The following is a 12,603-nucleotide window of genomic DNA, read 5'->3' as shown; positions in this document are numbered from 1 at the left end:
AGAAAGTCTTTTTTCAATCTCATCCTTGCTGATACAATTCTTTCATGCCATATGTTGTATGATTCGATGTTTTTGCAGTGTTTATTATGTATATGTAACATCACTCCGCCTGCAGCTCTGGTTTTCTTGTTGACTCCACTGTAGATAACGATATAATTTCCAGAATCAATTGTTCCGCTTACTTCCTTTCTTCTTTGTTTCAGACATCACAGTAAAGTCTATATTTCTGCTGCTCAGAATTTCGTTTTTTTCTGCTTCCTTAGCTGCATATCCTCTTACATTCCAGTTTCCAAATTTGTATTTTCTTTCATTTGCGTGTGTTTTTATTTTAACCAGGGGTTCACCTCCGCCTGGGATCCCATAGTTCCATCCATTTCCTATTGTTTGTGTATTTTGAGTAGGACTGATTTTTGTCTGACTTATGGTTACCAGCCATGCCAGATATATCATAGTGATAGGACTGCTATCTAGGCCTCCGCGCTTGTCTGGTCCTCCTTTAGTCACCTTTTACAACAGGCAGAGGGTACCATAAGGATATTCTTAACCCATCCCTACACGGCAAAGCCCGGAACAATGGTTTTAGTTGTTACAACGATATCGCTAAAAACTGTTAATGATACTGTTGGCAACAGATTTTTCTTATCAGTGTATTAGTCATATCGTTTTCTAACAAGTTTATTAGAAACGATGTCATTAATAAAACTGTTGCCATCGCCATCGTTTTGGGATGCTGACTCACACACAGGCACAAGGGTGCTCATTTAAGCGTGCGCAACCATTCATGCATTCATACAACAGATAAGGATTTCTTTGCCGATGCGTAAGCAATACCAAAATAATCGTTTTATGAAAAGTGATTGTAACAACTAACAGGTTTTGGTTTTATTTGGTGATACTGATTGCCAACAGTTAACAGTTTTAAACGATGCTGAAACTGTTACAACGACATTGTCAACACCATCATTCCGGGCTTTACTACACAGGGAACTTAGGTAGGTATGTGAAATATTTCAAATGCATTCAATGTTCTTTAAATAATTTTTGCGATATTCCATCAAAAGTGGCTCTTATCCCGATGTTGAAACCCTCATCATTTTATCGATTCCCGTTTAATTTTTAATAATCGCATGAAAGTTGGAAAGTCCCATGTGATTTTCATTATGAAAAAGCAAGGTTAGCATAGGATGATGAGCTGTGAGGTGAAATTTTGGATTTTATCATAACAGATACCTGACGCATTTATGTCTAGGTACCAGTACCAATTGAAGTGTGGTGGGTATTTTTGAATTTTTTTTTTGGGCGTGTCACTAGAATTTCGTGAATTCCCTGAAGTTTTTTAGCATTGATGGTGGATCTAGAAGTAGATGTAGAAGGTGGTAAAAGAGTTTGCTATTGCGCATGCGCATAGGCTAGTTTCGTTTTTTTTTTTTTTTTTTTGCATATCAGGTCAACATGAGTTAAGGTGCACCGGGGGAAGTTGGAATTCGGGGTAAGTTAGAAAACTTGCTCTAGCGCCTAGAGGTTTATATCTGGCGAAGTGCCACTAAAGGTGACTTGAGGGTACTACCCCTACTTCATCACGGCATAAAAATTTTCGCGATTCAGTTTCATTTTAGATGTCTTTGGTTCAATTGTATTTTGTTGTTGTTTTGAACTTATTTTGAATTTGGTCTAAAATACAGACTTTCTATTTCTTAGTTTTTCGCATATAGCGGACGAACCGTGCATCCTAGTGAAAATCTGATGAGAGTGATCTCAAAGAGAATTCAATTCTCTACAATTTTGTTTATGCGCAATTTTTCCAGGACGCTCGGTTTGTGATCTACGCCTCTGCAAAGTTTAGCCTGTTCTGACTTCCCCCAATTGGGGTAAGTCAGGACAGTTTATATTTTATTCCACTGAGCGAAAGCTACTGTGTCAATCGCGCTCAAATTTTTACCATAGGTTAAGAACCCTTATGGGAACCTACATAATAAATTTGATCCATATTGGTTCATTAGAAGGGGAGTAACAGCTGGTCATAGTTGAAATTGCGAAAAATTATTCTGACTTGCCCTGGTGCACCTTATATTCCTTTCTTCATCCAAAATTCCAGGAATGCAACTGCTCCTTCGTCTATTGTGTCCTCTAGTCTTCTGGGGTCAAATTCCCCAACCAGATCACACTTATACAAGTGCTTGTCATCCTGTACTTTGCCGCATTCACAGAGATTGCTGTCTGTCAATTTCCATTTGTGGAGGTTATATTTTGAGCATGTAACTCCACCCCTCAACCTGTTTAATGTTTTCCACATTCCGTAGCTGAGGTGACTCCCACTTGGAAGTGCCTCACACTTGGGTCCTCCACTTTTTAGGCTCCATATTCGGCTTCTTTCTGCTTCTGGAGGTCTTTCTATTTCTTTCACACTTCTCCAGAAGCTCCATCTGGACTTGAGCCGTGACTGCTTCAGTTCCTCATATCCAAACATTGGGTGTAGATGATTATTTGCCACCGTATTTAGGGCAGTCTGAATGTCGCAGCTCGGATTCGCCCCATCGGACATTTAGCTGCCTTTTTGCCTCATGGTTGCGAAGGTGAAAGGAGCAGGTCTCCGTCTTCGAGGGGTTTGGCTTCAAGTGGTTGGCTTTATAATACGTGTCCAGTTCTCCAATGACTTGATTCAGTGAATCTTCCACCTCGACAAATGTGTCATGTTCAGCTGCAAGTGCCAGGTCATCTGCATATAGGAAGTGTCGTGTGTTTTTGCCAATGGGTTTATCATTGGTATGAATATTGAAGAGCACCGGTGAAAGCACACTGCCCTGTGGTAGGCCATTTTTCTGCCTTCTCCAGGCACTGTTTTTCCCTACGTAAAATTGCCAATCCTTCATTAGCGTAGTCACCACTTCGGTGAATCTGTGGTCCCTTCCCGGTTGGCAAAACAGCATTTTTCAGACAGTGCATCTGAATAGGGATATGACCACATATCAGTCAGAATGTATTTTCTGACTGCCAAAACGGCAATATCTGACTGTGGTTTTGAGTGTGGCTCAGATCTGCACTCAGTCTTCTGACAAGTCAGCACCATCTTGGAATATCAAAAAAATACTTGTTTCTGATTGGTTGATTGTAGTCAGACTGCAAATCTGACTGTCAAAACAGCAATTTCTGAATTCTGACTGTAGAAATGAGTAGTCAGATACCACCAGAAATGTGCCAATCGGGTTGTTACCTCATACACCTTCTGCCGGAGTAAGCGGTGGCATACTGTATCAAAGACTGCTGTGAGGTCTACAAATACTACTCCAGTGACTTTCTTCTTTCAAAGCCATCCTCAATGTGCTGAGTCAGGTTTAAGATTTGACCTGTACACGACTTGCCTGGTCTGAATCCTGCTGTTGACTGATTAGTCCCTTTTCTACACATTTGGCCATTCGATTCAAGATTACTCATTCAAAAATTTTACATAGGTGGCATAGTAACGAAATTGGCCTATAGCTCTTTGGGCCGTTTGCATCCTTTCCAGGTTTCTGAAGCGCAATTACATGAGCCTGTCTCCACAATCTAGGCATTTTGAGCTTTTCAATACAGGAGTTGAACATTTTTTCGGATCCACATTATCGTTTTAGGGCCAAAATGCTTGATCTGTTCGGTTCAGTTGCCATTATTTTCATAGATTGTTGATTGTTCCCAAGACCTTCAAAAAGTAAAGGTGCCTATCTAGGTATCTATTGACAGAGTTAAATCCACCTTGATAGATGTTTGAGTAATATTATTTTCCTCTTTTCTCGTATGAAGTTTTTTTCTTTTAATACTTATGGACAGTAATACTATGTATTAATAATAATAATTACTATGCCGGCTTATAAATGTATTTTTCAGATACCTATATGTATGTACAAGTATTTTTTACCTACACTTCGTTCCATTTGAGTAATTCATTCAGATGAATCCCGCAAGCGTTGTAGTACTTTTCCTCAAATTAGGATTCATTAATTATTGCTGCGGTGAACTCACACCTGAACTTATCGAGATTCGAGAACAATACGGTGAGTAAACTATCCAAAGAGCTTGAAAATCAAGTTTGAAAATTACTTGAATGAGCAATACAGGAGTGAAAATGTGCGGATGGATTAATAAGAACATTACATCACTGTTACAGACCCATTAAGAGTCCTTCCTGAAAGTGATTTGATAGCAATCAGTTATGCCAATGAAAAAGGCAGGAATATGATAGCTGAAATGGTTTTTGAACGAAGAAAATTACTTCTACAGTCTGTGAGTAATCTTTTGCAGGTTTCAAGCTTCCAACCCTACTTGACCTCTTTTCAGGGCCAAAAAAATTGGATTTTCGGGCTATACAAAAAACAATTTCAAAAAAGGTGTACTACAGCTCTGGCTGTGGAAAATTGACTGCAAAGGAGGTTACCAATGGTGAAGGGGGTATAGGAATCTCAACAATGCAGTGGGATGATGGAGAAATCACAACGATTGACTTCCACGTACCTAACATTTTTCTCAATCTGCGCACTACTCGTAAAACATATTAATTATATAGAACATACATATAAAAGTAAAGGATAGGTTGTACAATGTACATATTACCAACCTCTACATACAGGGTGCCCAGAAATATCGAGCACCCCCAAGAAAGTTTTTCATTAAAAATATAGGTTGGCAACATGAAATAGATGCATATGATTGGTGGAATGTTATCTTTCCAGTCCAACAACCAATCATGTGCTATCATTATTATCATTCACTGTGACCAACCAAAGTATTTTAGTAGAAAACTTTGTTAGGGGTGCTCGATATTTCTGGGCACCCTGTAGTACCATACCTATCTATAAATTGATTTCTGTTACCATAGTCCAGGAAAATTAGATGAAAAAAAAGGGTCATTGGGAAAAATGGGGGAGAAAGCTGAATTTTGGTATACTGGTCCATTTTTTTGTGCTGAACACGAATCCGATGAGTCCCCGGTCGTCCCTGGTGTGCGTTCTCCCCTATTGTGGATCTAAGCCCCCCAAAACCAGTTTTTTGCAATTTTCTCCCCCGCATTGCATTTTAGCGAGAAATAGATGGTCGGATAAGAATCTACGTCAAATTTCCGATCTAGTGATATATCAACTTTCTTTCTACCCCCAAGGGGGGTGGAACCACAACCATTCAAAAAAGGGGGTTCCCCAAAAAATACATAAGGGCTGTAGGCGCCTAAGAGGGGTGAAATGGTCCCCAAAAGCGTTTAACATGAAAGGTGGGTACCATAGAGAAACCTCTGCGCAAAAAATTTCAGATCCACACCCCCTACCCTTTTTGCGGAGCCCCCCTTTTTGAAATTTCAGTAGCACTTTTCTCAGCCCCATTTCAACCGATTTTGAAAATTTTTCTGGAAGTTATGTATATCCTTGATAGGTATTCACACAAAAATTTTCAACCCCCTCCCCTCAAATTTACCCCTCAAAATGGCGTTTTTTTCATTTTTTTATGCCTATTAACAATCAAGATTGCGAGGTGCAATTTTGTAAATACGTTTTTTGGATGTATTTTTGGCCCCCAAACATCATATACTATATTAGAAATTTTTGCTGTGGTGCGCCGTGGTGAAAACTTGGAATAATGTATCGTAGGGGGGTGGGGGGTGAAATGGGAATTTTGAAAAAAATAACTATCAATGAGTAGGGTATCGTTTTCATATGATTCGATACCGCTGAGCACGAATATGACCTCAGATTTTCTGCTACACTCACCTACCCCTCTCCAGAGCCCCTCAGCCCCCTCAATTTTCACGATTTTCGAAATATAGTTATTTTGATGATGTTGGTGTCGTTTTCATATAATTCGATACCGCTGAGCACGAATATGACCTCAGATTTTCTGCTACACTCACCTACCCCTCTCCAGAGCTCCTCAGCCCCCTCAATTTTCACGATTTTCGAAATAAAGTTATTTTCGTGATGTTGGTGTCGTTTTCATATGATTCGATACCGCTGAGCACGAATATGACCTCTGATTTTCTGCTACAATCACTTACCCCTCTCCAGAGCCCCTCAGCTCCCTCAATTTTCACAATTTTCGAAATAAAGTTATTTTTGTGATGTTGGTTTCATTGCTATGGGAAAATTACATGAGTTCATTGTTATTGTACATAAAATTTCTCGTAGAATCAGCTACAGCACATGGCTCCCCCTCGAGGGGGGTGGATCCTTCAATTTTTTTTCACGCAGAAAACGCAACAAATCTGTATGTGTACTGGACTGTACAGGTCTGCGGAGCATATGTGGCATAATAATTATTCATGATAACTGTAACTTGAGTATGTATGAGTATGTATGTTATAATTCAATGACTACCTACATAAAAAATCACAAGAAAAAATAAGGTAACGAGACCACAGTGCAGTACACATACAGATTTGTTGCGTTTTCTGCGTGAAAAAAAATTGAAGGATCCACCCCCTCGAGGGGGAGCCATGTGCTGTAGCTGATTCTACGAGAAATTTTATGTACAATAACAATGAACTTATGTACTTTTCTCATAGCAATGAAACCAACATCACGAAAATAACTTTATTTCGAAAATTGTGAAAATTGAGGGAGCTGAGGGGCTCTGGAGAGGGGTAAGTGATTGTAGCAGAAAATCAGAGGTCATATTCGTGCTCAGCGGTATCGAATTATATGAAAACGACACCAACATCATCAAAATAACTATATTTCGAAAATCGTGAAAATTGAGGGGGCTGAGGGGCTCTGGAGAGGGGTAGGTGAGTGTAGCAGAAAATCTGAGGTCATATTCGTGCTCAGCGGTATCGAATCATATGAAAACGATACCCTACTCATTGATAGTTATTTTTTTCAAAATTCCCATTTCACCCCCCACCCCCCTACGATACATTATTCCAAGTTTTCACCACGGCGCACCACAGCAAAAATTTCTAATATAGTATATGATGTTTGGGGGCCAAAAATACATCCAAAAAACGTATTTACAAAATTGCACCTCGCAATCTTGATTGTTAATAGGCATAAAAAAATGAAAAAAACGCCATTTTGAGGGGTAAATTTGAGGGGAGGGGGTTGAAAATTTTTGTGTGAATACCTATCAAGGATATACATAACTTCCAGAAAAATTTTCAAAATCGGTTGAAATGGGGCTGAGAAAAGTGCTACTGAAATTTCAAAAAGGGGGGCTCCGCAAAAAGGGTAGGGGGTGTGGATCTGAAATTTTTTGCGCAGAGGTTTCTCTATGGTACCCACCTTTCATGTTAAACGCTTTTGGGGACCATTTCACCCCTCTTAGGCGCCTACAGCCCTTATGTATTTTTTGGGGAACCCCCTTTTTTGAATGGTTGTGGTTCCACCCCCCTTGGGGGTAGAAAGAAAGTTGATATATCACTAGATCGGAAATTTGACGTAGATTCTTATCCGACCATCTATTTCTCGCTAAAATGCAATGCGGGGGAGAAAATTGCAAAAAACTGGTTTTAGGGGGCTTAGATCCACAATAGGGGAGAACGCACACCAGGGACGACCGGGGACTCATCGGATTCGTGTTCAGCACAAAAAAATGGACCAGTATACCAAAATTCAGCTTTCTCCCCCATTTTTCCCAATGGAATGCTATTTTTCCTGGACTACCATTCAAAATATTAATTACTGACTTCAACTTGTACCTATCCACAGACCGTCCGTCAATTCACCTGCGCAGTTGGACGAGTGAAAAATATTATTCAACATTATTACCATGAAGAAGATATTAAGAATTTGCCGATAAACGAAAGTTATACCGATTTTCCGGAATTCCACTACACACTGATATACCGGCAGGCGAGAAAAGATAGCCGCACTAAAGAAACTTATTTCAAAGAGAATTGTGCGAAGTGGTACACATACATACAAGATCAGTCATACCGAAAGTCTATTAGAATTCGAAGTAATCTGTTGAACTATTATAACCTGAATCCGGCTAAATATGATAATAACATTACTCTTTTGCACGTGACTTTCTGCGCTTCGATGTCCAGATGCGAACGTGTTTTCAACTTCATCTCACTTGAGTTATTGCCTCAAATGGATTTTGTAAAAGATTATTATGGCAAATCTGGAAATGAATTTTCTCAGTTCCTGTTTGAAAATATGAAATTTTACTTTTTGGACGAAGATGACTTAGGCTTTATTCATATTTTAATGAGAAGTGAAAATGATAAAAATGAATTAAATGAAAAACATCAATTAACATTCACTACGCGGCAAAACCCTTATTTAGGATCGCTCCTAGACCCCGAGTATGCAAAACTTCATTATAAAGCTCATATATATGAAAAAATTGAACATGGTGAAGTTTTAATCCCATTAAGTAGTGCATGTCTAGAAGAGAATGTTGAATCCACCAAAAAAGCAATATTTGTACCCTAACCTAGTAGTGTAAATTGAAAGAAATTGTGTGATGCGTTGAATTCGACTTGAATTATGAATTCACTACTTAGCCAAGTAAATAATGTTTATGAACACGGCCACTTAAATCAATCAAACTCAGAGCGGAATTAGTAAACGTTTCCACGCCAGTACTTACCTATTAAATATTTAGTACCTAACTACCTACTCATTAAACATTGAAGTGATCATTTTACCTACGACAAAATAACAAAAAATTATCTACAATTCACCAGGCCAGGACTCACTAAATTTCATTTCATAGTCAATTCAAGTACTGAATATTACTTTACTCAAGTAAAAATAACTAAAATAAGTACAGGATTTCGTGTAGATACATACTATAAACTATAAAGTGTTCCTTTCAAAAATTTTCAAAATTAGTTTAGAGCTATTATATTATCAAAGTTGGTGTCGCTGGTCAGCAAAATAGTCGGGGAGCCCACTTAAGGATAAATTGCAACCCCCCCCTTCGATCCTCCGGGACAACTTTTTTCTAAAAGGGGGAGTCCTAAAGAACATTTCTAGCCCTTGTACCCAAAAAAAGGTGGCCCTACTTACAAAATGGCGGCCATTTTGATTGACAGGTCAGTCGAAATCGCAGATTTTGCGTTCCAACATAGGACTTGCACAAAATTTTTCAAACTGTACAAAGGTAGATCGAAAGATCAAGCACAAATTTATCACCTGTCAAAATTTCAAGAGCTAAAGTGCGTTTTTCGATTTTTGGTGAATTTTTTAAAATCAAATTTAGGCCAAAAATGAGGGAAAAATTCAAAATTTTACCGAATCGACCAAGAAAGCTGAAATTTGGGATACACCCTATTTTCGACATGCCAAATCGATTGGAAACTGTTTCAAACCGTTTTGAGCAGTTCTGGAGCCTCCAGCAGATTTTTGAAACTCGAAATTACCACAACATTTCGACCAAATAGAGTTGAAAAGCTGAAATGTATTCTGCAAACTAATTTCAATACGTTACGAAGTCAACTGCAGGGGAAATTTCAAGTCGTTTTGGAGCATCCAGCAATTTTTTGAAAATTACTGGAGCCTCCAGTAAATTTTTGAAACTTTAAATTTCCTAAAAATATCATCAAACGGAGATAGAAAGTCAAAATTCATTCAGCAAACTAATTTTAATACGCTACGAAGTTGTCTGCTGGTGGATTTCAAGCCGTTTTGGAGCATCCAGCAATTTTTTGAAAATTACTGGAGCCTCCAGTAAATTTTTGAAACTTTAAATTTCCTAAAAATGTCATCAAACGGAGATAGAAAGTCAAAATTCATTCAGCAAACTAATTTTAATACGCTACGAAGTCGTCTGCTGGTGGATTTCAAGTCGTTTTGGAGCCTGCAGCCACTTTTTGAGAAGTCTTATGGTGTTTTTTTTTTTTTTGGAAAATTGAAGTTTCCAAGAAGTAGCTGGAAGCTTCAAAACCATTTAAAACTACCATGTAGTCGACTTCATATCGTATTGAAATTAGTTTGCAAAGTAAATTTCAGCTTGCCAACTCCATTTGGTAAAATGTTGCAGGAATTTCAAATTTCAAAAATTTACTGGAGGCTCCAGTAACTTTCAAAAAGGCGCTGAAGGCTCCAAAATGATTTGAACCCACCTGAAGTCGTCTTCAGAGGGTGTTAAAATTGGAGCGTAGAGTAAATTTCAGCTTTCCATCTCTATTTGATGAAATTTTGTGAAAATTTAAAATTTCAAAAATCTGATGGAGGCTCCAGAAATTTTCAAAAAGTCGCCGGAGGCTCCAAAACGACTTGAAATTTCACCTGCAGTTGACTTCGTAGCGTATTGAAATTAGTTTGTAGAATACATTTCAGCTTTTCAACTCTATTTGGGTGAAATGTTGTGGGAATTTCGAGTTTCAAAAATCTGCTGGAGGCTCCAGAACTGCTCAAAACGGTTTGAAACAGTTTCCAATCGATTTGGCATGTCGAAAATAGGGTGTATCCCAAATTTCAGCTTTCTTGGTCGATTCGGTAAAATTTTGAATTTTTCCCTCATTTTTGGCCTAAATTTGATTTTAAAAAATTCACCAAAAATCGAAAAACGCACTTTAGCTCTTGAAATTTTGACAGGTGATAAATTTGTGCTTGATCTTTCGATCTACCTTTGTACAGTTTGAAAAATTTTGTGCAAGTCCTATGTTGGAACGCAAAATCTGCGATTTCGACTGACCTGTCAATCAAAATGGCCGCCATTTTGTAAGTAGGGCCACTTTTTTTTTGGGTACAAGGGCTAGAAATGTTCCTTAGGACTCCCCCTTTTAGAAAAAAGTTGTCCCGGTGGATCGAAAGGGGGGGGGGTGCAATTTATCCTTAAGTGGGCTCCCCGACTAAAACGTTGAAAATTTGAAGAAAAATTAAATTTTACAGCATTAATATTGGAAATTTTGTAAAACTATGCAGCATCTTTCTCTTGGTAACTGGATAGGGTAGGGTATGGGGTATGGGGTAGGGTATGGGGTTGAAACTGATTAAAAATTGATTTTTGGGTTTTGGTTTCAGTTCAGTTTTTACCTTTTGATAATTGGTTCTTTGGTTTTTGGTTTTGGTCACGTTTTATATTTGGTTTTTGGTTTTCAGTTTTTCCATACTTATATTTGGTTTTTTGAGTTTTTGGTTTCAGTTTTCAGTTTTTTTTTTTTTTTTTACCAATTAAGGCATTATGCTGCTGAATTTTGAGAAGTTTAGTATTAGTATTAGACATTAGTATAATTGACTAATTGTATTCGTTTCTATTCTACTAATAAACTCGCAAAACATTACATAAGTACACTTAATACTGGCAAATGAGGTGAAGTCCAATGTTTTTCAAATTTCAAATCAAAATTTTTTGGCTCTTACTTTACTTTTCATTTCTTTTCAACTTATTATGATAGAATAATTCTGGTGTGGGCCGTGGAGGATGGCTCATTTTGACGACCTAGGACCCAGGATTTGTCTACAAGTGGTGATTTTCAAACAAATTTTCGGTGAAGTTTTTGAGCTTATGAGCTATTTAATATTAATTTTTTCCTAGTTGAAAAATGAAATTTGTCTGAATCACCCTGAAAATGAGGTGAGGTCGGACAACCATTGTATTTACCTATATCATTATTCATTTTCTATTATTTTGGCCAACTTTAACTGCATCTGAGGTGAACTGGGACAACATCATGTTTTTTTTTTTTTTTTTGAAAAGTAAAAGTATTTTGCATTGAAATACTTTTCTTTTATCAACATACAAAGAAAAAACAAAAACAGAAGACAATTCAATTTTTTTCATTCTGATGATCAATCTTAAATAAAGAAAACCATTCCAAATTTAGCTTTTTTTTTCAATTTTCACAATTGATAGGTACCTGCAAATTATAATAGCAATTCGTGAAATTCCGATTTATTTTTATTTATTTTCCAATTGAATGACAAAAAGAACATTTAAACTTTTGTAAATAACACAAAACTTCGATTTTTTTTTCAATTTAATGATCAATTTCAATTTTCAATTCTGCAAATAAAATGAGAATCATTCCAAATTCATTTTTTTTCGAATTTTGATTTTCACAAGGAATAGGTACCTGCAAATAAAAACAAAACAACATCAAATTCACATTTATTTTCAAATTTAATGCTGATGAAAAAAACATTAAAATTTTTTAAAAAACAAAACTGGGATTTTTTCATTTTGATGATCAATCAATAATTCTGCAAAACAAAAAAAAAAAAAAAACAGAAAAAACCAAAAACCAGCAAGGATTATTTCTGGTTTTGAGTTTTGGTTCACAACTGTTTCTTATTTTATATTTGGTTTTTTAGTTAACTGTTTTGACCAAATATTTTTTATTTTTGGTTTTGAGTTTTGCACAAAACAGATTTATATTATTTTGGTTTTTCCTTCATTTTTGGTTTTTGGTTTTTTAACAGTTTCAACCCCTGCAGTGATGTAATACTCGATACTTACGTAGGAATCACGAAATGATGAGATTGATGACTATGAAATGAAAATGAAATCATGTTGCTGTAACGCCTGTAACCGAGTGATAGCCCTAAATCGTGATTTTTTTTTCATTGTAATTTGGGCAATGATCGAGTATTATTTACAACTTAGGGATTTAATACCCTTATATAATTCAGCCCGCAGTCTTCATTCGTTCTCTCAAAAGTCAACGTCAAGATTTCAAGACAACTGACAAAGAGT

The 12,603-nt window shown here is 37.1% G+C and overlaps 1 protein-coding gene across 1 annotated transcript; it reads left to right on the top strand.

The window, feature by feature from the left end:
* The first annotated feature begins 3,867 nt into the window (after positions 1–3,867).
* On the top strand, positions 3,868–8,849 carry LOC135841928 (uncharacterized). The gene is made up of 3 exons (XM_065359153.1): positions 3,868–4,028; positions 4,142–4,257; positions 7,662–8,849. Exons 1-3 carry the CDS (start codon positions 3,926–3,928, stop codon positions 8,391–8,393), a joined length of 951 nt encoding a protein of 316 aa, XP_065215225.1. The 5' UTR covers positions 3,868–3,925; the 3' UTR covers positions 8,394–8,849.
* Positions 8,850–12,603: the final 3,754 nt, after the last annotated feature.

The sequence above is a fragment of the Planococcus citri genome, chromosome 1 (genome assembly GCF_950023065.1).
Source record: "Planococcus citri chromosome 1, ihPlaCitr1.1, whole genome shotgun sequence".
NCBI classification, from domain to species: domain Eukaryota; kingdom Metazoa; phylum Arthropoda; class Insecta; order Hemiptera; family Pseudococcidae; genus Planococcus; species Planococcus citri.
This window is presented reverse-complemented; position numbering and strand designations above follow the sequence as displayed.